Source organism: Centroberyx affinis, unplaced genomic scaffold (genome assembly GCF_046629955.1).
Source record: "Centroberyx affinis isolate AG114_WGS23_722 - 3 ecotype Tasmania unplaced genomic scaffold, CSIRO-AGI_Caff_v1 ptg000269l_1, whole genome shotgun sequence".
NCBI lineage: Eukaryota > Metazoa > Chordata > Actinopteri > Beryciformes > Berycidae > Centroberyx > Centroberyx affinis.
The window spans coordinates 65,682-91,598 of record NW_027278949.1 but is presented as its reverse complement, the minus strand read 5'-3'; the positions used below and the strand labels follow the sequence as shown (position 1 = coordinate 91,598).

General features: G+C 40.4%; 1 protein-coding gene across 1 annotated transcript; it reads right to left on the bottom strand.

Moving 5' to 3' along the window:
• Positions 1-660: 660 nt before the first annotated feature.
• Positions 661-16,569, bottom strand: LOC139667625 (uncharacterized). The gene is made up of 13 exons (XM_071547118.1): positions 16,545-16,569; positions 14,678-15,255; positions 14,283-14,378; positions 13,908-14,141; positions 12,656-12,803; positions 12,272-12,298; positions 10,522-11,064; positions 4,817-5,388; positions 4,433-4,528; positions 4,058-4,291; positions 3,005-3,152; positions 2,642-2,668; positions 661-1,826 (listed from the first exon to the last, which is right to left on the bottom strand). Exons 2-13 carry the CDS (start codon positions 15,251-15,253, stop codon positions 1,279-1,281), a joined length of 3,249 nt encoding a protein of 1,082 aa, XP_071403219.1. The 5' UTR covers positions 15,254-15,255; positions 16,545-16,569; the 3' UTR covers positions 661-1,278.
• Between the last annotated feature and the right edge of the window lie 9,348 nt (positions 16,570-25,917).

Genomic DNA, 25,917 nt, shown 5'->3' with positions numbered 1-25,917 from the left:
CTATAATAGCTGTTATCAATGGGGCATCAATGAATGGCATGGGAATCTAAGACAGACTGCAGCAGCTGCTTAAAAAGTTGCAAAGTTTAGCTTTTGTTTTCCACAAGTTTCCACTAGTGCAAAAGAAAGAAATAGAGAAATCCACCAATTGATATTCTTACACTGTCAGATATCATCAATTTGTAATTATATTCCAGGAGTTATTTTGTGATAAAGTGTTGTAATTGACTTTTTTGGTGAACCCACTTTCCCTCAACCTGCCTTGTCTACTTTCCCTTCATTTAGTGATTTCCTACATTTCCCAGAATGTCTTTTAACAACCCACAGAGAAGGGACTTGAACTTGTTGCTATCAGTCAAAGGAGTGCATATCGTGAACATCGGGACTGTGATTGTCTGTGATTATGGCAGTACCCCTTACTCAAAACGATACGTCTTGTTGCTGCATTGCATTCAAAATGTGACATTTACCGATGATGTTTTAGATAACTGAAGCATTTTCTGCTAGCAACCTCCATTGTAGCTGCACTGGAAATATCTCTATGTGATGCCAGATCATTTGGCCAGTCATCTGCGGGAATAAGAAAAATTGATAAACCAAACAACAAAATGGCCGCGGAATTGCAAGGCACATCGTCAATCGTTTTATTTTTTAGTGTTTTAGGGTGTATTTTTCTTTTAACTTTGGGGTTTCAGCATCAGATAAAGTCAAAATAAGATACAAAGATAGAAAACATGTCATATATGTGTTTTCAAGAAAAAAACATCAGTTGACAAAATTGTCAGATACAGTATATGTATATGTATAGAGTTTTCTAAAGAGACAGGTGAGAAAGGTGGTAGCTGATTAGCCTCTCATTTTAAAGTAGAGTCCTTTAATTAATATACACACTGGGACATAAGGAACCACTGTTAAAACACATGCAAACAGTAACTCAGAGTCATAGTACAGAGTAGTAGTGATTTCCCTCCTCAGAATTCTAACATTATATCCATGCAGCATATGGGCCCACATATGTACAGAGCCACCATCATCTTGGCCATATTAACAGTTAGCAAAAGAAAATTCCTGAGAAAATTCCAACAAACAAAACCACCACCACATTGAACCCATGTGCTTAACACCATGAAGTTACATGAAAAACATACAGCCTTTACATGCAATTCCACTATTCTTGGATCAAATTTTTAAACGATTATGTACGGATAAAAGTGATCTTGTTATTGTTAATTTTGTGATCTTGACCTTCGTCTGGGATAGTGAACCTTGATGAGTTATTCAGTTTGTGGTCTCTAAGGTCTTAATTTGGAGAGGAGCGGTCTCTTTTTTCTCTGTGGCCAAACAGGGATCAAATATGGGGTAAACCTTCCCGGCAAAGTTGCACTTTGTGAACGTGAATATGTGAGTCTTGGCCTCCACGTTGAAGAAAGACACCTGACCCTCCTCGTAATCCACAAACACCCCTACCCTCTGGGGCCGGGGAGACAGCGTTACCGGGAACGCTTTCTGGGCAAACACCACATACTGCCTTCCGTCCTTGTGACCTACAGTCCACAGGCCTTTCTCCGGGGAGGGCGTCACATGCTCTTGTCTCTTCACGGTGTCGGCAGCGACCCCCAGAGCCCAGTTGGATTTGTCCTGAACCCCGACCTCCCAGTAGTGCCTGCCCGTGTTTAAGCCCTGCTTTGCGAGGGCACACGGGTTCTCTGTGAACCTCGCCGGGTTACTGGGAACTTTCTGCTTCTTTGTAGACTGTCTGACTTCTTTCCCGTCCTCAGACACGATAAGCCAGGGTCCTGCGGTGTCGGGGTCGATGGTGATGTCCTCTGTTAGGACAGGAGACAGGGAGTAAGAATGAAGCAGCAGGGTTTCGCCCAGTTAAATTTGAGACTTGACTTTTCAAGGCTTCTTAATGGCAGTTAGTTTAAACACTCTGCCCTCTATAGAGCGAGACCATCATCAGCATGGTGGGAAGGTTGGATTGTTTCAGAATCAACGAACAAACAATGAACGCTCGTATTTGACCAAGTTATGATGCTTGCTGTGATTAGGATCCTGACATGCACGATTCCTGTTGTCTGTGGATTTTTGGAACATATCGAAGGTAAGGAGTCACTATTTTGTGTGTGAAGTAACACCACTTTCCCGGCACCTATATGAGCCGGTCCATAAAAATTCAAACTGTTTGGAGGATTATATACATGCAGAATTTTCCAGAACACCCTACCGGTTATTAATAAACTCTCAAATTATATTGTCCGATGTGTGTTTTTTGCCGCTAAGCAAGGCAAAAACAAATTGGTAGATTTTTTAACAGACCTTGCCGTGGTAGGAAGGCCTTCAAACAACAACAAAAATATTAGCCTCACTTTGTTTCACTTTGTTTGACTCAGTACCATTTGGGAACCTCTGCTGATATTTACTAGTCACATTATGCTTCAGTAAAGCATGACGAAGGCATGTGGCCGAAACACGTCTGAGGTCTTTTTAATGTTCAATAGAACCTTGCCATATTAACAAAGGCATTTTTAATCTAAGGGAAAGAGTGGCTTGGTTCTCTTGCTTTTTGGACATTTATTAAATATTGATTTGTTATTTATTTATATGTTTGCAGTGCTAGCAAGAAAAAAATCAGTCATACCTGCAAATCGCTGCACTTTCTCGAGTTCTGCAAGGGAAGACAGGAGAACATGATTTAAATATGATAAAAGATGGTCACATGATAAACGATGAATGACAAGAAGTAGTTAAATGATGAAAATTACTCTGTTTTGATCAAATCACCCTATTTCAGTGACACCATGTCAGATCTATTGAACAACCAATATTATCATTTATTCATATATTGGTTTTCTCTACTCGCTGAATCCTTTTTTTCAGGGTCTCAAGGGACTGGAGCCTATCCCAGCATGCTTTCTCCACCATTGGGAAACGAATGCCATTGCACCATTAACCCACCATTCATTATTCAGAAAATTAAAGCATTATGTAAAAAACAACTTACCAACGGCTGACTGCTGTCTCACTTCCAGGCTGATGAAATCTTTTGCCTTAATCAGGGAGGCTCGTATAAAACCCAGGAAATCCACTTCGTAAACAGGGACGCTCGGCCAGTTTTTTGTTTCTGGTAGTGTGCAAGTTTGACTGAATTCCTGTTGAATGGGAAAGAGTTCAAAAAATTATTTATGTTCCTATCATTGAAATTTATTTCACTTATGTAATTTGAGATTAATTACTTGATTTAGGTTTTGCATATTGTTTGTTGAAATTCACTGGTCTAAGTAGGCTTAAAGGATAAGTTAATTGATTTTGGACCTATATATAATTTGTCTCTTAGTACTTGCATCCTCAGACAATATTGGCTTCAGAGTCTGCTTTTGGTTGCCATTGCTAGGCCTCTTGCTGCTAAGAAGCAGTTCAAATGGGGTTTGTCAAAATATCTCCAAAAAAGTCAGTCTGTGAAAATGATATGCTGACCAACTGACATATTTATATCCATGGCCTGGAAAGCAGCAGCACTGCACCATTTCCACTCAGTGGATCATCTTCTAACAAACTCTACTGTTTACAATCGTCCGCAAAGCTAGATCACTCCGCCTGCAACACACTTTCGTTCCACAGCAGCCTGTGCTGCAGCAGAGAAAATAAGTTCTGTGATTTCCTGATTAGTAAATGTTGCGTAATGGAGGAACTGTGTCATGAAATCAGAGCTAATTTTAATTTATGTACTTTGTAACTTTTCCATTTACTCTCAACTCCCCTGTGGAGCCTACAAATGGCTTTTTTGGAGATATTTTGACAAACCCTGTCTGGACTGAGTGTTGGCAGCAAGAGGCCTAGCAACAGGAAATCATTGTTTCGACAGCTGACTCTGGAGCCAATATTCTCTGCGGGTCCAAGTACTAACTTATCCTTTAATCCTTTGAGGATGTGATGTAACTGTATTGACAACTGTATTATTGTTTCCACAAATTGTTTGACAACATGTACCCACACATTCACTTGCGTGTTGCAGGTAATGTACAGTAAAACATAAGATTAGTTTCCCTCTCCTGACCTGGAGGAGCCTGATATGGTCTTCGGTGTGTGACAGCTGCTCCAGCTCAATGCTTTTCTTCTCCAGCACAGCAATTTCCTGCCTCAGCTCGTCAATGAGCTCTTCAAACCTCTTCTGTTCGGCATCGTGTCTCGCCTCAATCTCTCCCATTAGCTCTGCGTGGGTCTTCTCCATGGACTCCATCAAAGTCGTGAACACCTGAATGCTTGTCTCCATTTCTTTCTGTGCATTCTCCTGTGCAGTCAACCATGTAAAATTTGAAAATATGGATGCATTCAATTGTATTACTTTGGCAGGTCTACATAGGCCTACATAGAACCAGGTTCTACGTAGGCTTTCACATTCTTGTGTATTGGTGAATGAGTCTGAACTCACCTCGGTTTGTTGCATCAAATGATTGATCTCCTGGATCCTGTTTTTCCGGTCCTTTATCATCAGCTCCACCCCTCTCTCTCTCCTTTTAATGTGAGTCTGATGGGAAAGAGAAAATACTATATTCACGTTTTCATTATCTTGAGAAACACACACACACACACATATACGCACACACATACTGTTACAACTTACACATGATATCTCAGGATCTTAGGCTATTTCAACATGATGTGCTTTTATGTAATGATGTTTCTGGCAAAGTGCTCTTGGTTTTTTATATCTGGATAGAAGAATACTATTTTTGTGTATGTCACCTTTCTGAACAAAAGTCCTGTAAAACAACAGGAACAAAAACAATCACATTAACAAAACTGCAAACTTTACCATCTTTTGCTGTGACTCCACCTCCACTGTCACAACTTTGTGCCGGCTGTGGTCGTTCTCGGCACAGAACTGACAGACAAGCTCCTCGTCCGTCCTACAGAACCGCTCCAGGATCCTCTCATGCTTCTTGCACATCCTGTCCTCCAGGTTCTTGATCGGCTCAATCAGCTTATGTCTGCTCAGAGCCGCGGCCTTCTTGTGAGGCTCCAGGTGAGTCTCACAGTAAGATGCTATACACACCAGGCAGGACTTCAGGGCCTTAAGCTTCAAGCCTGTGCAGACATCACACGCCACCTCACCAGGTTTGGCCTCACACGCTTTCCTGGCTGTCAAGGCGGCCGCGTTTGTGTTTTTAAAGTGATCGACGACGTCTCGGAAGGAGGTGTTGATCCGAAGCTCGGGTCTTTTGTAAAATGTCTCCTTGCACAGGGGGCAGCGACACAGCTCTGCGCTGTCCCAGTACTGTTCAATGCAGGTCTTGCAGAAGTTGTGTCCGCACTGAGTGGAGACCGGGTCGGTGAACAGCTCCAGACACACAGGACAGTGAAACCCACCCAGAGTGTCCGCCATGTCTGAAAGCACAAGGAAGAGATTTGGTTTAAAATCAGATAGCCACCATTTGAGAACCAGAGTAGGGCTGGGCGATAAGGACCAAAAATCATATCTCTGTATTTTTAGGCTAAATGGCGATACACAATATATATCTCAATATTTTCTACAAAGCAGGCTAAATGTTCAGTTGTAAATAGGGCTGGGCGATTTGGACAAAATCAAATATCACAATATTTTTGACCAAATACCTCAATATCGATATTGCGACAATATTGTAGGGATGACTATTGGTGCTTTCATAAAATATTTACACAATGAGATTTTTGATAAATAATCATCAGTAATGTGTATATAATGACTAAGTGGGTAAAGGCAAATAATAGAACAGCTAGAACAGTCTGGTAAGTTCAGAAAATTACATCACTTTACTGTAATGCAGCCTTTAAAACCTGGAAAAGACAACACTTATGCCATATCACGATATTACCATATCCAAAATCTAAGACGATATCTAGTCTCATATCACGATATTGATATAACATCGATATATTGCGCAGCTCTAACCCAGAGGAAAGTAATATTGTAAAAAAGATCTCCTCTTCTTCCCATTTACTTCTCCGAAACTTACATGAGTTTAATTTAAAATCAGATTTTGACAATTTTTTCATACTTCTGAAATTCTGCTCCTGAGATATAAGCCTTGGACTGTCTCACTCTGGTATATCATGCTTCTCATTCTGCTCTTTCATTTTGTTTCTCACATGTTGTAATATGCACTTACTCTATTTTAAATCTCTGATGTGTCAGTAAGGAGAAACGTCCTAATCTTTCCTACTTACAAAAAAAACAAAAAAAATGATGGTACTTTTAAATGATAGACAAATTCCTGTACATACTTTACTTGTGAAGTGATTTTGATTCTAATCACTCTTCCTTCATCAAACAGGTAAGTAAAATATTAAAGCTGTCTGACAGACACAGGGTATGAAAATAAAGGTAATGGTAGTGGGAAATAACTTGATGAGGACTAGGGAGTGACCGATTAACGGAATTGCATTTAATCTGATAAAATGCAATCAGATTATGTTTTACATTTACGATAAAAGACATCAAGACATACCTGCAGATCCGTGTGTCTCTCTTGGCTGCTCTGCCCGCTATGACAGTTCTTGTGTTTTTCCTGTTTCCTGGAGCATTGGGGTGTAACTATTGGCATCATGATCTGTGATTGGTGCACATTATTAAGGGATGTGAAGAAAGGTACTTTTGGTGAGTTGCGTGAGAGAAAAGTCATCATGTGATGATCAACTATTCCTGGTATTTACAGCTGCAAACTGATCTGACTTGACAAATAGGTTTCTATTTTAAACGTCTGAACAAGTTATATCATATTCCAAGTCGTTTATTTCTTATTCCTGCTAGGTGAGACAACATACTAATTTGGACATGTACATCTAACACATACATTGCTGCTCTTATGTCCATCACAAGGTAAAGGGGAAATTAGTAAGATTGTTACTCCACAAAATGACCATAATACATCTGTGGGAGATTGATAGGTTGTTGATCAATACCAATGACTCAGCCATTACATTCCCAGGTGCTGAGATTTCTGTCTTTCAAAACTCCCTTTCCAACGGGCTGAAAGGGAGCTTTGTATTTAAAAGTCACAATGAAACCACATTTTAAGAGCATCTTGCTTCCTTCGTGTGATGTATTTCCAGTTCCAAACAGGATATTGAGGCAGGATATAACACAGTGAGGGATCATTAAAAAGTGTGTACATCGTGTGTGATGTAGTTTTGCCATTTTCACGCAGCACAAAGTATTCTGTTAAATTTGCCTTAAGATGTCGAGAAAACGCGCGGATGCTGTGTGTTTGTTTTTTGTTCTTACAGAGGCACGAGGGCCCGTCTTGGATGTAGTTTGTTTTTGTTTTGCTGTTAAGAGGAGGCTAGTAGAAGTAGATCAAACTTAGGTGAATTTGTTTCAGAATCGCTCAGAAAGCTCAGCCTTCGTCATTTCTCCGGCTGTCTGTGTGCGTGTCAAACAAACGTCTGTATTGGTACTGCAGCATAGCGAGAATGTAACTTGTACTACATTTTCCTACACACAATGTCCCACTACAGCAGGCTAGGGGCTGCGTTTGTATCGTTGTCACCCCTCCCCCCACACACACTCCCCCTCGTGTAGCTTCATCTCCCTCGCAGACTTCGAGGAGGAGTCGCAGAGAAAGAGGAATCTAGACAATCTGAATCCTACAGCTCTCTCCACTACTGCACTGATTCTACTGGCGTTCCCTCCACATTGTAGTCGGATTATTTATGTCAAGGTTTAGCGACAGAATACCAGCCGCTCTGCTGAGAACCTGTTTGTTTCTGGCACAGCGAGGCGGATACTCTACATTTTACCCCACCTACCCGCCCCAGCCCTTCTCCCTCTGTATACTTTCTAGTTTGCGTGATGGAAATGGATTGCTTGAAATGTGTTTATTTGATTTACCTGAAACAATAAGGATGGGATATATGTGTCCAGATTTTAACTAAAGTCTGTGTTGTTGTCTTTCTGCTACTGTGGAAGGGTGAGCAGGATTCAGAATTCTCAATAAATCTCTATTTTCTTTTCATTAAAAAAAAAAAAAAAAAAAAAGTGTACACCAATGGGAGAGTAGTTAGGGAGAGAAACACGGTTTTATTTGATGGGAAGGTCGGAGGTGGGATCGTTCAACTGTGACCGTTTTCTTGGCAATGAGATTTTGATATAAAAATACTTCTTTTTTTTTTTTAAATTTGTGGCATAAATTGTCAATGGTATGGTATGGTATAGTTAGGATTAGCTAAAAAGTTCTATCAATTCCTACTGATCACCAATAGAGATTGCTAAATGTTGTAGATTACTTGATGCCCATTTAATCTAGTATGAAAGCAGCCATGACAGGTGCCTGTATTTATCCTGTATTTCTTATCTTAAAAGTTATAAACCTTGTGTAAAGCACTTTGAATTGCCTTTATGTATGAAATGTGCCTTGCCTTTGTCATATTTTATAGCAAAGAACTTCACATCCATCTACATTGCAAATTCTGGCATTTGTTTACTGGCAAACATTATTATTATTATTAAACTTTTATTTAGACAGGTAATCTCATTGAGACACAGGGTCTCATTCACAAGAGAGACCTGGTTGGGCAACAGCAGCAGTACAACACCAAAGTTACAGACAGACAGGACACTCAATACAGAGACAAGATAGAACACAATCATAAAAGTGATAAGTGCCAAAGTGGTAGCCAGATTTTAGGCACTATGTACAAGAGCAAACCCCCACAGACGCTCTCTCCATATTTCTTAGAAGTAGTTTAAAATCCCCTAGGGGAATCAAGCTGGACAGCTTCAGTTCCTGCTGTAGCATGTTCCAGGCTGAAGGGGCAGAGCAGGAGGAGGCCTTTTTACCAAGTTCTGTACCGACTGAGGGGATGGAGAGAGTGATGAAGCCCTGGGAGCGTAGGCTATAGCAGCACTGTTTACGTGACATATAAGTGGATAAATAAGTGGGCAGCAGTCCAAGAATGGATTTATAAATGAAGTTATACCAATGCAAAGCTCTGCGCATGGATAATGACGACCAGTTGACTAAAGAATACAGAGTACAATGGTGGGTGAGGGGTTTACAATTGGTTATGAATCTCAGAGCTCCATGATAGACAGCATCCAACAGATGAAGAGAGTAAGCTGAGGCATTCATATACAAAACATCCCCATAGTCCAGGAGAGGCAAGAAAGTAGCAGCAACAAGCCGTTTCCTAGCATTAAAGGAGAAACAGGATTTGTTCCTAAAATAGAAGCCCAATCTTAATTTAAATTTCTTTAAAAGATGATCAATATGAGATTTAAAAGAAAGGCTTTCATCAATTGTGATGCCTAAATATTTATAGGTGGTCACAGTCTCAGTAGGGGTACCTTGTACAGACATGATACAGGGAAGAACAGCTGGCATGCATGCAGTACCACATAGAACATCAATTAAGATCTTTTCTGAATCATTAGGGTACACTGGTAGATTTGGGAAGTAGCTACGTAATAAAATAACCTTGACACACATTTAAATCTTCAGAGTGCAAACCATGCAAGACACACACCATACTTTGTGATATTACCTGTGTGCATGTGCAGCCTGTAGCCTAACTCTGTTATAGTACCCTGGAGTGTCATTAACGTTCCGGTTCTGAAAAAATAAATACAGGTCGCTTAAACAACTCGTTTTAACACCAGCGTTTGCCGGCTGGGCGGTGTTTAGACCTTACCGCCAATCACAGTGTATAAAAACGGAAAACTCCACCCAACCGGGAAACCGGGTCAGTTTAAACAAACGCCCAATCAAATGACAAGCACAGACCGTTTAATCTGAGCAGCGGAGTTGACAGGTTGTGATGTGAAAATGTCGAGAAAGAAGAAACTAGACATTCTGTCTCATTAGAAGTTATTAGTCATTTACAAAGTCTCCTATAGACACCATCAATGACTTCTGAATACATGCAGTGCTCTATTCTAACAGAACAATTTTGATGGAAGTGGCAGAAAATATTGATAGCTAGGTATACGATCACCTTTAAACAAGGAAATGCTAGTGAAACATGAAACAGGTGAATTGTATTTATTTTTTAACGCTTTCACAGCATTCTATCAATATCACAGCAACAAGAGACAAAATTGTCAGGTACTGCACTTTACCTTGTAGCACAGTATATATATATATATGTATACAGTATATACTGTAAATATGAAAACAGTAACTCAACATAGTACAGAGTAGTAGTGATTTCCCTCCTCAGAATGATTACATTATATCCATGCAGCATATGGGCCCACATATGTACAGTCACCATCATCTTGGCTATATTAACAGTTAGCAAAATACTGAGAAATTTCCAACAAACAAAACCACTACCACATTGAAAACAAATGCTTAACACCACGGAGCTACATGAAAAACATACAGCCTTTATATACAACTCCACTATTCTTGGCTCAAGCTTTCAGTGACTTGATTATGCAAATCTGTTTCTGATTATGTACGGATAAAAGTTATCTTGTTTTTGTTCATTTTGTGATCTTGACCTCTGCCTAGGATAGTGAACCTCAATGAGTTATTCAGTTTGTGGTCTCTAAGGTCTTAATTTGGAGAGGAGCGGTCTCCTTTTTCTCTGTGGCCAAACAGGGATCAAATATGGGGTAAATCTTCCTGGCAAAGTTGCACTTTGTGAACGTGAATATGTGAGTCTTGGCCTCCACGTTGAAGAAAGACACCTGACCCTCCTCGTAATCCACAAACACCCCTACCCTCTGGGGCCGGGGAGACAGCGTTACCGGGAACGCTTTCTGGGCAAACACCACATACTGCCTTCCGTCCTTGTGACCTACAGTCCACAGGCCTTTCTCCGGTGAGGGCGTGATGTGCTCTTGTCTCTTCACAGTGTCGGCAGCGACCCCCAGAGCCCAGTTGGATTTGTCCTGAACCCCGACCTCCCAGTAGTGCCTGCCTGTGTTTAAGCCCTGCTTTGCGAGGGCACACAGGTTCTCCGTGAACCTCGCCGGGTTACTGGGAACTTTATGCTTCTTTGTAGACTGTCTGACTTCTTTCCCGTCCTCAGACACGATAAGCCAGGGTCCTGCGGTGTCGGGGTCGATGGTGATGTCCTCTGTTAGGACAGGAGACAGGGAGTAAGAATGATTGTCTGCAGGGTTAAATGTAAGACTTTTCAAGGCTTAGTAATGGCAGTTAGTACAAATCATAATAGCATAGTCCAATCAGTTGATTTCAGAAAATCAGAAAATAGTACACAACATAGAGGAAACATCATTTTTAAGTCAATACTGGCGGTACAGTTACATATTTAAACCTATTTATACTCTTTTTATGTACCATTGCAACTCATGTACAGCTTTTTCTGTTTTCCTTGTGGTGTTCAAAACCCAGTGCTATATTCTTGATATCTGTATATATTTATTTTTATTTCTTGATTTATTTTTTTATATAACTGATTACTTCCATACTTTCCTATCAGTACATTCAGGGTCCAACAAACAACATATGCATATTGTACTGAAAAGTACGGAAGAGGAATAGGGCCACAAGTCATGTGAACAATTTATTTGAGTTCTGAGTTTGAAGTCAGAATTCTGACTTTCTCAGAATTCTGAGATTAAAATCAGAATTCTGACTATTCTCAGAAATCTGACTTTAAACTCAGAATTCTGACCCTATTCTCAGAATCTCAGAATTCTGACCCTATTCTCAGAATCTCAGAATTCTGATTTTAATCTCAGAATTCTGACCCTATTCTCAGAATCTCAGAATTCTGACTTTAATCTCAGAATTCTGAGAATAAAATATTTTTTCATATACTACTTTGAGCAACACACTGGTATTTAGGACTAAAAGGCAATAGTTATGTGTTCTGAAGACCTATTAACGGCCCTGCTCCACTACAGCCATTGGGCGTCAGGCATTGCCATCAGCCGTCAGCCATCGAAGGAGTGACTCAAGCACTGAAAGATGCTCCACTGCTCGCGTTGCGTTTGGTTGCATCCGATGGCTGCGTCCAAGCTACAAAATCGCCAAGGTTCAATTCTCAATGGCTGATGCACGCGTTCACCCTCAGTTGAATTGATTGTTTTCTGGTGTATCCATTCAAAAGTCAACGCGCTCTGTGGAGCAGGGAGAACGTCATGTTGGCGCACCGCTGATGGCAACGCGACGTGATGCTGGTAGTGGAGCTCTAACGTAAGACCTTGAATTTATGTAAGTCAAATGAAGGCTTTTCTAGACCATTCAAGGCCCGTCCAGAAACCTTATAGTATGTTTGTCGTATTAGTTATCAGTGCTAGCAAGAAAAAATGTCATACCTGAAAATTGCTGCACTTTCTTTAGCTCTGCAAGGGAAGATAGGAGAACATAATTTGAATATGATAAAACAATGTTGATATGATAAATGATGAATGACAAAAAGCGGATACATGATAAAAATGGCTCTGTTTTGATCAAATCATTATAATTTCAGTGGCACCATATCAGATATATTGAACAACCAATATTATCATTCATTCATTCATTCATTCATTTTCTCTGCTCACTTAATCTTTTCTTCAGGTTCACAAGGGACTGAAGCCTATCCCAGCATGCATTTCCCACCACTGGGAAATGCATGCCATTGCATCATTAACCTACCATTCATTATTCAGAAAATGTATGCATTATTCAAAAACAACTTGACTTTACATCAAACTTACCAATTGCTGACTGCTGTCTCACTTCCAGGCTGATGAAATCTTTTGCCTTAATCAGGGAGGCTCGTATAAAACCCAGGAAATCCACTTCGTAAACAGGGACGCTCGGGCAATTTTTTGTTTCTGGTAGTGTGCAAGTTTGACTGAATTCCTGTTGAATGGGAAAGATGATTGAAAAAAATATTTATGTTCCTGTCATTGTTGTTTAATTTTTGGATGTTATTGTTATTTTATATTCATTGACACCCATTACTCCTATTTTATTTACACCCTGATTGTGAAGCACTATGTAGTTTTTTATTTATTTATTATCATTATTATTATTATTATTATGCTTGGCAGAAGGACGAGGAGCTACAGTTATGTCATTAGTTAAGTCATTGAATTGCTTGATTTAGGTTTTGTATATTGTTTGTTGAAATTCATTGGTCTAAGTAGGCTTAAAGGATAATTAATTGATTTTGGACCTATATATAATTTGTCTCTTAGTACTCGGACCCTCAGACAATATTGGCTTCAGAGTCTGCTGTCGGTTGAATTGGTGAGCTCCCATTGCTAGGCCTCTTGCTGCTAAGAAGCAGTCCAAATGGGGTTTGTCAAAATATCTCCAAAAAAGTCAGTGTGTGAAAACGATATGCTGACCAACTGACATATTTATATCCATGGCCTGGAAAGCAGCAGCACCGCACCATTTCCACTCAGTGGATCATCTTCTAACAAACTCTACTGTTTACAATCGTCCGCAAAGCTAGATCACTCCGCCTGTAACACACTTTCGTTCCACAGCAGCAGAGAAAATAAGTTCTGTGATTTCCTGATTAGTAAATGTTGCATAATGGAGGAACTGTGTCATGAAATCAGAGCTAATTTTAATTTATGTACTTTGTAACTTTTCCATTTACTCTCAACTCCCCTGTGGAGCCTACAAATGGCTTTTTTGGAGATATTTTGACAAACCCTGTCTGGACTGAGTGTTGGCAGCAAGAGGCCTAGCAACAGGAAATCATTGTTTCGACAGGTGACTCTGGAGCCAATATTCTCTGCGGGTCCAAGTACTAAGAGACAAATTATATATAGGTCCAAAATCGCTGAACTTATCCTTTAATCCTTTGAGGATGTGATTTAATTGTAGTGGGCCTTGACAACTGTATTATTGTTTCCATTCACTCGCTGACAACATGTACCTACACATTCACTTGCGCATTACGTGCAGGTAATGTACAGTAAAACACAAGATTAGTTTCCCTCTCCTGACCTGGAGGAGGCCGATATGGTCTTCAGTGTGTAACAGCTCCTCCAGCTCAATGCTTTTCTTCTCCAGCACAGCAATTTCCTGCCTCAGCTCTTTGGTGAGCTCTTCAAACCTCTTCTGTTCGGCATCGTGTCTCGCCTCAATCTCTCCCATAAGCTCTGCGTGGGTCTTCTCCATGGACTCCATCAAAGTCGTGAACACCTGAATGCTTGTCTCCATTTCTTTCTGTGCATTCTCCTGTGCACTCAACCATGTAAAATTTGAAATTATGCACTCATTGAATTGTATCACTGATATATTCCCCGTTACTGACATCCAAACCAGCTTTCTACATAGGCCTTAACATTCTTGTGTATTGGTGAATGAGTCTGAACTCACCTTGGTTTGTTCCATCAAATGATTGATCTCCTCGATCCTCTTTTGCCGGTCCTTTATCATCAGCTCAGTTTCTCTCTCTCTCTTCTTAATGTGAGTCTGAGGGGAAAATGAAAAATGGAAAATGCTCTATTCACTTTTTATCTTGAGAAACACACACACACACACACACACATATATGCACACACACTGTTACAACTTGCAAATGATATCTCAGGATCTTAGGCTATTTCAACATGATGTGCTTTTATGTAATGATGTTTCTGGCAAAGTGCTATTGGTTTTTTATATCTGCATAGAAGAATACTATTTTTGCATATGTCACTTTTCTGAACAAAATTACAAAGTCTTGTAAAACGACAGGAACAAAAACAATCAAACCAAACTGTAACTACAACCTTTACCATCTTTTGCTGTGACTCCACCTCCACTGTCACAACTTTGTGCCGGCTGTGGTCGTTCTCAGCACAGAACTGACAGACAAGCTCCTCGTCCGTCCTACAGAACCGCTCCAGGATCCTCTCATGCTTCTTGCACATCCTGTCCTCCAGGTTCTTGATCGGCTCAATCAGCTTATGTCTGCTCAGAGCCGCGGCCTTCTTGTGAGGCTCCAGGTGAGTCTCACAGTAAGATGCTATACACACCAGGCAGGACTTCAGGGCCTTAAGCTTCAAGCCTGTGCAGACATCACACGCCACCTCACCAGGTTTGGCCTCACACGCTTTCCTGGCTGTCAAGGCGGCCGCGTTTGTGTTTTTAAAGTGATCGACGACGTCTCGGAAGGAGGTGTTGATCCGAAGCTCGGGTCTTTTGTAAAACGTCTCCTTGCACAAGGGGCAGCGACACAGCTCTGCGCTGTCCCAGTACTGTTCAATGCAGGTCTTGCAGAAGTTGTGTCCGCACTGAGTGGAGACCGGGTCGGTGAACAGCTCCAGACACACAGGACAGTGAAACCCACCCAGAGTGGCCGCCATGTCTGAAAGCACAAGGAAGAGATTTGGTTTAAAATCAGATAGCCGCCATTTGAGAAGAAGTGACACCTACCCAGAGGGAAGCAAAATCCAAAAAAAGATCTCCTCCTTTTATTGACTTCTCCTAGATCTACATGAGTTTTATTTAAAATCGGTGTGAGATTTTGACCATTTGCTCAAATCCTGCTCCTGAGATACAAGCCTTGGACTGTCTCACTCTGGTATATCATGCTTCTCATTCTGCTTTTTCATTCTGTTTCTCACATGTCGTAATATGCGCTCACTCTATTCTAAGTCTCTAATGTGTCAGTAAGGAGAGACACCTCAGAAATCTGTCAGCAATCTGTGAGTGCAGCCATCTACAAATTAGATATCATGCTTTTCTTATTTGTCTCCAGCACTTCTTACAGTAAAATGCAGATGTAAATCTCATGTGCATCTCTTTATTGTTCCTAAGGGAGGATTTAGATTAGAAGAATTTATCCTAAATTAATAAAATATTGAAACGTGCTGTATTTCTCAGAGATAAAGAAAGGATGATGACAGCAGATCTTTCCTACTTACAAAAAAAACAAATTACAAAACAAATTATGGCATTTTTAAAGAATAGCAGGTATTTTAATGACAGACTTTTCACAATGTAGTGGTTTGGAAATCAACATATAGCGTTTCAAACTTTACTTAAGAAGAATAAATGCAAATATAACTTCCATTCTCTTTAAACTTTGCATGTACTAAAGAACAAAACAGAGGAAAATCTAAATTCCCTCGTGGAAAATGCTACTATTTTTGACTTTCTTGCTAAGTGTAAACTTATAAGTAATTTGTTATTTATCATGTCTGCACCTGTGATACCAAGACAAATTCCGGTACATACTGTGCTTGTGAAATTATTTGGATTCTGAACCCTCTTCATTCATCAAACAGGTTCAACGGTATGTCAAATATTAAAGCGGTCTGACAGACACAGGGTATGACAGTAAAGGTAGTGGAACTGACCTACATATAAACTTGTTTTTCCTACTGCACATTTGAATTTTCTTCAATGTTTAAGAGATTGGAAAAAAGGGCTGTCCTACAGTTCCCTGCATTTTAAGTGCTCTTTTTCGAAACTTTCCATTCAGTAACATCTCCCAGTAACATTTCCCACAATTTTAGAACGCTTGACAACCATACCCATGAATCTTTGTAAACCTTATCTCAAAATAAGTTTTGTTCTACTGTGTCATACTCTTTCAAGGGAAGAAGACTACATTCCTCTCCACTTCACAACATACAATATGTGAAGACATACCTGCAGATCCGTGTGTCTCTCTTGGCTGCTCTGCCCGGTATGACAGTTCCTGTTTGGAGCATTGGGGTATAATGGAACCAATCATGATCTGTGATTGGCGCACATTATTAACCAGTAGCACATTTTCTTCTCCACAGGCAGACATGAAAGCATGAAAGAAGGGTGGGGCTTATTCATTAGATAAACAGGGGTGTGGAAAAAGGTACTTTTGATGAGTTGCGTGAGAGAAAAGTAATCTGTAGCTGTCACGTGTGATGACTAACAAATAGGCTTCTAAAGACTGAACAAATTAGTGATGTATTTCACTATTATATTCCAAGTTGTTTATTTCCTATTCCTGCTATGTGAGCCAACATACTAATTTTGACATGTACATCTAACACATACATTGCTGCTCTTATGTCCATCACAGGTAAAGGGGCAATTAGTAAGATTTTTACTCCACAAAATGACCATAATACATCTGTGGGGGATTGATAGGTTGTTGATCAATACCAATGACTCAGCCATTACATTTCCAGGTGCTGAGATTTCTGTCTTTCAAAACTCCCTTTCCAACGGGCCGAAAGGGAGCTTTTTATTTAAAAGTCACAATGAAACCACATTTTAAGAGCATCTTGCTTCCTTCATATGATGTATTTCCAGTTCCAAACAGGATATTGAGGCAGGATATAACACAGTGAGGGATCATTAAAAAGTGTGAACCAATGGGAGATTAGTTAGGGAGAGAAACACGATTTTATTTGATAGGAAGGTCAGAAGTGGGATCGTTCAAAAATCTGTGACGGTTTTATTGGTTTGAATTTTTATGTTTGCCTCCTGATATACGATGAAGTCACCCCTAAAGATTTTCCATTTTCCAGGAAGTAAAAGCAATGAGATTTTGATATGAAAATACTTCTTTTCCCCCTCCATTTTGTGGCATAAATTGTCAAATAGGTGTATGGTATCTAGTTAGAATTAGCTAAAAAGTTCTATCAATGTTGTTGCAATTCCTACTGATCGCCAATAGAGACCACTAAATGTCATAGATTACTTGATGCCCCTTTAATGTAGTATGAAAGCAGCCATGACAGGTGCCTGTATTTATCCTGTATTTCTTATCTTAATGTCGTATATACCTTGTGTAAAGCACTTTGAATTGCCTCTGTGTATAAAATGTGCTACAGTATATAAATAAACTTGCCTTGCCTTACCTTGCCTCTGTCTTATTGTACAGAACAGAACCTCACATTCATTGCAAATTCTGACATTTATTTACTGGCAAAGATACATGCAAGCAGTACCTCATCAATGAAGATCTTTTCTGAATCATTAGGGTCCACTGGTAGATTTGGGATGACATAATCCACCGAGGAGTGCTTATGTCAATAAAATGGCAACCTTGACACAGCAGCGCACGGTCATTTAAATCTTCAGAGTGCAGGCCTCTGAAACCATCCAAGACACACAGAATACTTTGTGATATTACCTGTGTGCATGTGTAGCCTGTAACTCTGACTCCAATTGTCACTCGAACATCCTTGTCACCAGTTTCATTATTTTCCAGTCCACTAAGCTGTACAGTTGTAATCGGCCATCAGAATTATTCCACAACATTCATGTTCACAAATGTTACAGCAAGTGGACTGCGTTAGTTGTCTTGTATTCCTCTTTAAATGCTATTGTTCAAAATAAGCTTTCAGTCCATTGAAGATAGCAGTGTGGAAATGTGTTGGAGGCTGCAATTCTTCACCACCTCCACTAGTGGGAAGCCTTGAGCTAACACCAAAGAAACAGCAGCTCCTACCAATAGATACTTACATTTCCATTGCATTTTTGCCATGTAGTTAATGCTCTTATCCAGAGACACATGAGTGAAACAATAGAATAAGCTTAAACTCCTAGATCATTTACACTGCAAACAACCAAAAGTAACTAGTGTGAGGGTCAAAGCCGCTGCACCCATTAAATTGGGCAAATATCTGCCTCTTGCATGTTCATGTATGACAGAGACAAGGAGCATGAATGAAGTCACTCGGGATACAATGCAATTAATGTAATTTTACTGACGATTTACATCTTTGTGGCCCTCAAATCCATTCAGAGAGATTGAGTTCTCTCCTCTGCAGTGTATCAATAAGACGTTGAAGGGGACACTCTGTTTTTTTTTTTTTTTTAAATGACCACTTGTCCAGGTCTCGAAGACTTTATTGATCCCTCTCACTTCCTGCAAATATTGATGTGTCTTTTTTTCCGTATCTATTACACATTATCGATTCTCCTTTATGTCTTCTTTTTACTCGGTTTCCATTGTGGCACTGTGTGTGCTCACATTATGATTTCTGATTTTTGTTGGGTGGTTGTCGTCTTTACATCACCATCTATAGCTGAAAACCTCCTGCAGTATTTCTTTTTTCACTTAGATAGTCATTTTTAGGTATTTTAGGTGTTTTAACACCTTTTATCACAAAAGACACAGACATGTTTTTAATCTGTGTACTCTTGTGTGTCTTTGAACTGTAAACACCATGATCTATCCTTATCAGTACTGTGTTTGCATATGGAGAGGTGCGTGTGTGTGCACATCTTCGTTACCTGTATGCATGCTACCATAATCTAGCATTATGATGAATGTTGAGTGTGTGTGTGTGTGTGTGTGTGTGTGTGTGTGTGTGTGCATATAATATTCAGTATAGCAACTACAGCATACCCACTGCAGAGATTGTGTCGCATGCTGTTGTAGAGCTAGAAATTCTTGGAATCGGGATTCTGCTTTCTCTCTTGTGCTGTCTCCCTGTCGCAGTGTCAGTCAAGGCAAATGTATTCCTCTTGCCCCCCCCCCCTCTCTCCCTCTCTCCCTCTGTCTCTCTCTCTGTCCACCGGCAGCTCCTGGTCTTCCAGCTCAGCAGTGTTTTTCTTTGTGTGTCATTCCATCTTTTCATCTTTTTCACCCGTCCGTCTTTTTTTCCCCCTTCTCTCTCTCCCCCTGTTCTTTTTCCATAACCCTATCCGAATGTTCTCTTTCAGGTTTATAAATAGAAGCTATACCCTCCTCCTTTGCTCGCTGGCTGTCTCTCCTCTCTCTCTCTCTGTCTCTCTCTCTTGCTCTCTCCTTCCCTTCCTGTTTTTCTCTCCTCCCCCGCAATCCGGCACTTAGCAGAGTCTCTGCTGGAAGCTACACTGCACTGTATTTTTCCTGTCTTGAACCCCCTTTCCCTCTCACTCTAAACTCCCTCTTTTTTTGCTGTTGCACCTCTATCTCTCTCTCTCTCTCTCTCTCTCTCTCTCTCTCTCTCTCTCATGTAATGATTTAAAGAACTCCGAAGGAACTCTGCCTGCACAACACACACTCATCTGTCTCAGCAAAATTTTGCTTTAGGTTACCCCTGTTCGCTCTCACTCTCCTCCCTTTCTCTCATCCGCATCCTCCTCATCCCTCTCATACACACACACAATCACAAAACATCCCTGTGTCAGCATGCAAACCTCCCCTACACACACACACACACACACACACACATAAAAACACACACATTCTGCCTCCTCTTCCCCCTCCTCCCATCTTACAACTCTCTCCCCATCTCTTCTTCCTTGTCTTCCTGATGCTCTCTGGTTTCTCAGAGAGGGTATCAGCGCTCTCACCTCCTTCTGGTGATATGGTAAGCGCTAGTGAGTATTATTGATAGTCAGTGCGGATAGTGTCACACTCTCTATGTTACTGATAACCTCAGTGCGCCCCGGCAGCGGAGGGCAAAACCCACAGTCGAAATGATGCCACTGGGAACCGATCATGTGACCCCCCCCCATGGGATGCACAGGCGATCATGTTGTACCATTAGTTCTCAAGATAATAATGTGATACTTTATTGATCCCCAAAGGGAAATTCTTCTGAGCCCAGGTCTGACAGTTGAAAGTTGGTGTTTCTAACCACTCAAGTACTGTACTTAAGTACAGTTTTGAGGTATTGGCATTTTACTTGAGTATTTCTATTTTGTGAGACTTTATACTTTCACTCCACTACATTTCAGAGGGAAATATTGTACTTTTTACTGCACTACATTTATCAGAAGGCTGGAGTTACTAGTTACTTTGCAGAATAAGGTTTTACATGCAAAACATGCGATGAGCTCATAAAATATGTTGCATTGTTAGAGTTTAAACTCCCCAACAGTATATGGAGCAGTTAGACCTACAACATTAAAATACTTCTGACAGGTTAATGAGTACTTTTACTTTTTATACTTAAGTACATTTTACTGCTAATACTTCTACTATACTTTTACTTTTGTAAAGTCTCAAAGGACTTTACAAAGAATTAGCCTACCTAGATCTAACTAAACAACTGTCAATCACAAAACAATGCACAAGACACAAGATAGCATGTTTGAGATGCATAGCAACTCTATCCGACCTACTAGCTGAGCCTGGCCTACCTGGCACCACCAACCTTAGACCCTCATTTCAACCCATCATCTATGGGTGACAGTTGTTTGAATTCCCAACTGCTTTGGAAAGTCTGAGCAGGAATACTGAATGAGTAAGGCTCTCTCAATATTCACCAATGCCTCTCCTCTAACTCAACAATATCATTAAACTGACATCTACTGGGTAAAAACATGCTATTGTGCTATTGCAATCTGCTATTGGCTGAGCTTGGTTACCTGTGATGTAGGTTACCTGTTTTGTCATGGTTTGTTATGGATCAGCCAATAGCAGATTGCAATTGCAATAGCATGCCTTTTTAACCAGTCCAACCTGAAAAGTAATCACTGTGTTTGGTTTCCCTTGAAAGTGATAATATGAGTGATAAAACAAGAATCCACAAGATTCTTGTTATTTTGGCGACAGCTTTGGCGTTTCTTTGTAGGCACTGGCCCCACACACTGTAATAATAAAGACACTCAATTTAGACTGCGTCTTTTTATGTTTCTTCTACCTTCTTAAAGACCCTATAGACAACTTTTTTGCTTTAACTTATCATTATGAAGTAAATGTTGATTGCACAGTGTAATGGCTATAGAATAATGACACCATCTGCGTTTAGATTGGTTCCCTATACGCCTCGTATTCACTATGCAATTCTGTCTGCCACCGGGTACAATCTCCCGGGAGAATGAAGGCTCGATTTACGGCACAAAGGAAGTGCGTCATCCATTGCGCAACCAAAAGAGGAATTAGGATAGGTTTTCCCCGGTAGCGGTAGCGTTAGCAACATGGCTAACGCTACCGCTAGCAGCCAGAAAACTAACCAGATTGTGAAAACGAACTATATTGTGTTGTGATCAAGGAGTTGATAAGCAGACAGATGGTTTGTTCTATTGCACGGAGCTAGGCTCTAACAGAAAGCGATCCGGTTGTCTTTGCGACAGCGGCGCAAACAACAATACCACTTGGAAACGCTAGGGGGGGACAACGGGGGGAAAGTTGAAAAGTTGTCTGTATCCAATTTAAATTTATTCTGAACAAGCTGCTGTTTTCGCTTCTGTAAACATAAAATAACACATCACTTCCTGTGCAGCAGAGGATTTTTCCCGGGAAAGAGGGACCTGCTCAACAGCAAATGTAAAATATTAAGAACTGCCTATAGGTTGAATCACTACTGTATGGTATCAACCGGCTATAGTAAGTAGCAAAACAAACACACATGTAACGTAAGAGCTTACAGTAGCCAGTAGTTGACATAAATAATGAAGTCATATTTTACATGGTATGTTCAGACTTACCATGTTGTGAAGAGCTAACAAAAAAGTCACCCTGAAAAATACTGTAATAAAAATACTGCTTTGTCATTTGTTTTGTTGGCTGGGGACAGAAATGTGTTGTGACGTCAGCTGCTTGCTCATAGCACCGTCCTCATTGATTGAGTCTTTGGTATTGACCAGCTGCCCTTTCACACCCTTGCATATATATTATGGTCATTTTGTGCTAAGGGACAGTAGAAGTCGTGCTTATTGAAGCTTTAAGATGCCCTTGAGCAAGGCACGTAACCTCAACTTGCTGTGCAATGGCCAACAGTGGAAGACTGTGGTTACACCGTAGGTCAATGGGTTGTACAAGGCAGCCTCCAGGTGTGAATGTGTGCAGCGGCATGAATGTGAAATGTGAAGGAGTGATGTGAAAGAGTAATGCTGAAAAAGCCATTCCCTGGATTAATAAAAACATATAGCATCTGCACTGCACCTGAAACGGTAATGTTTTCCCCCAAAGAAGCCTTCAAATGTCTACTGACTCACCGCATTTATTTTCCCTTTAAATCTGTCATTAAAATGTATGGCCTTATTTGCTTCTGTCCCTGGAGCTAGACAACACAATAGCATACAGCTGATGAAAAGGCACTTCACTGCAGTGCTTCATTCACATGCAGTCCTTGATTTGTGATCTGTCTTTATGAAAAGGTCTATTCCTACAGCTCCCGCCTGTTGCTATAGATGTTTGCTCTCTGGCTAGCCGCTCATGTTGATTTTTATGCACAGTCTGTGTGCGAGTATGTGCGTGTGTGTATGTATCGGTGCAGTTCCTGGCCGTGGGAGGGGGATCTCAATGTTCTCCAATGCATTATTGCTGGATTTTTTCAGTTTAATATCCGTGTCACATCCGTATCACCTAATGCCTTCACATGGCCTTTGTTGCACTTGATGATTCATATGTGTTTCCTGAATGAAACTGAGTCATGAAGGCATATATATGAAAGCCAAAAGTAGGATTTATTTATTTATTTTTATTCTTTTTTTTTTTTTTACCAAATTCTGCTTTGCTCATACTGCCTGTGCAGGCAATAAGCTCATACAGGCAAACAAGGTGAAGAGCTGTAGGTGTCAATTAAGTTATCACCTCTCTCTTCTGATCTGATCTGATCTGGTCTCATCTCTGATCTGATCTCTCCTCTCCTCTCCTCTCCTCTCCTCTCCTCTCCTCTCCTCTCCTCTCCTCTCCTCTCCTCTCCTCTCCTCTCCTCTCTCCTCTCTGATCTCCTCTCATTTCATACATTTTCTGCATATGTCTTAATACATAAAGCCACAGAAAGGCATGGAAAACAAAGGAAGGCAGGGAGGGTATAGATCATAGAGTTCAAAAGAGATGTAAAATCCCTCCCTTAAATTTATGGATTCCAAAAATAGCACTGTTGAAAATAATGCTATTCTTTTGGCCTCCTAGTATTTTATTTTGTCCAAGACCATGAAGGCCAAACACAGCCAAAAGCTCATGTTTAAGTTTCTACTGTAAGTTCTCTGGGTCCAGCTATGGGGAAATTTGTTTTCTTTTCATTTATCTCCTCATCCAAACAAAGCTGGGTGAATGATGAGCACAAATCAAGTAAGACATAATGAAAATATGTTGAAATAGTTTCTTGGATTCATCTAGCCATATGAAACATGTCTCGACGGACAAAACAAGAGATACGCTTGTTCCTCCGGTGCCTTTCTCCTTTTCTGGCATCTCGTTCTGCTCCTGTCTTGTAAAATACATGAAAAATGAAAAACCTCTAACCTCTTCTTTATTATGCATACAGTAAATATTCTAAGATAGCATCTGCTGTCTGAACTCTCTGGCTTTCACCCTTGCACTACCTGCTGTTGGTTGCTTGTAATGTTGGTGATCAAGGAACTTAAAGTTAGTCTGCTTTTGCACTTATTATAAGTCACTAATTGCCTAAAATGTAAATGCAAATCACTGCAGGCTTAGGATAATTGAGGACCAGTGACAGAGGGACAATGCCATCAATGACAAACTTTATTGATCCTCAGGAGAGAAATTGACAAAAAGGAAAACTGATCCTCAAGAGGCAAAATGCAGCAGCAAATAATAGGATATAGATAGCAGTACAATAGATTAAAAATATTGAATATTAGAGAAACGTCCTCATCATTCTAATACAGAGTTCCTATTGGCCATGTTCACCCATCACTGACAGATTTACTGATGTTAGCACAAATGTGCATCAATGGATATTCACATTATCAGATTTCAAAAGTTAAAAAAAAAATAAAAGAAAAGGGTAAAAAAAAAAAAGGTGAATGAGTTCCTTTTTTGCATGCATTATGACATCTAAGCTGGCTCCAGTGTGCAGAAGTTGTTTTCTTTTCATTTACCTCCAGCAGCCAAGCCAAAAACTACTGGATGAGTTGTGGATCCTCATTAAGTCAGACAGAATGAAAACATAATATTGTTTCTGCCTGAGCTTCAAGTTTTGCCCTCAGTGGTTTTCAACCATTTTGGCTCGTAACCCCCAAAACAAAATTATGCCTACTTGCAACTCCTGTTACAGGCACAAACATACAGAATGGTAAATTTTGACACAAATAATGATTTTTACTTTCCTTTTTCAGACTACATTAGTTGTTTAATTATTTGAATACATGCAAATACACCTTATTTGTCAGGAAAATGCATTTATCACAAAGGCTAAAAACACGATAATATTCTTGTGTATTTGAAATGTATTTGTTATATCTCATAAATCATCTTGTGACACTAAAAATCAGGGAGGCGTGGCAGTTAGACGTTTGATCCCTTAATTGCACGCTCACAGGTCGGAGGCCATGTGTTCACACCTGTCCTAAATACCTACCTGGCCCAGCAGGTGCCGCTCCTGGATGCCACTGAACCCAAGAGCACAGTACAGCCAAATATTCTGAGGGGGCAGAAACATGCCCACAATGCAAATCAGCTGAGAACATACAGTAGATATTAAAGGAAAAATCCACCCTCTGATACTCCTTACACTGTTAGATATCCTCACTTTGTGATGTTCAATGCATTCCAGGAGTTATTTTGTGATGAAGTGTTGCAATTAACTTTTTTGTCGTACCCGGTTTCCCTCAAACTGCCTCCTCTACTTCACCTTCAGTCAGTGATTTCCTACATTTCCCAGAATGACTTTCGACAACCCCCAGAGAACAGCGTTAACTTGTTGCTTTCAATCAAAAGTGGCCGTTTGGGCATATAAACTCACTAGGCAAGTAGTTTGTGAACATTGGGGCATGTCTGTGATCGTGGCTGCACCCCTTATACTCAAAACAAAGCCTGTCTTGTGGTTGCATTGCATTCTGGTTATTGAGGCTACTGTTGGTGGAGAAATTGGTCTCTCTGCCTCTTCTACGATGGATTTCTCCCTGTTGAAAATGGCGGCTCTAGGAAGAGGCCCTCGCTCTTTGATTCTGAGGGACTGACAACAAAACCTGATGTTTATTGTTAATGTCTTAGATAGTTGAAAAATATTTCTTCTATCAAACATATATCTTGACATGATGACGGCACGTTGTCCACATTTGACCTGTTATCCACAGGATAGAAGAAGAAACACAGCACCAAACAAAAAGGAACCAGAAACGTTGACATTAGCTTTTTTTAAACAGTATTTAAGTGTAGTATATATATGTATGATGTAGT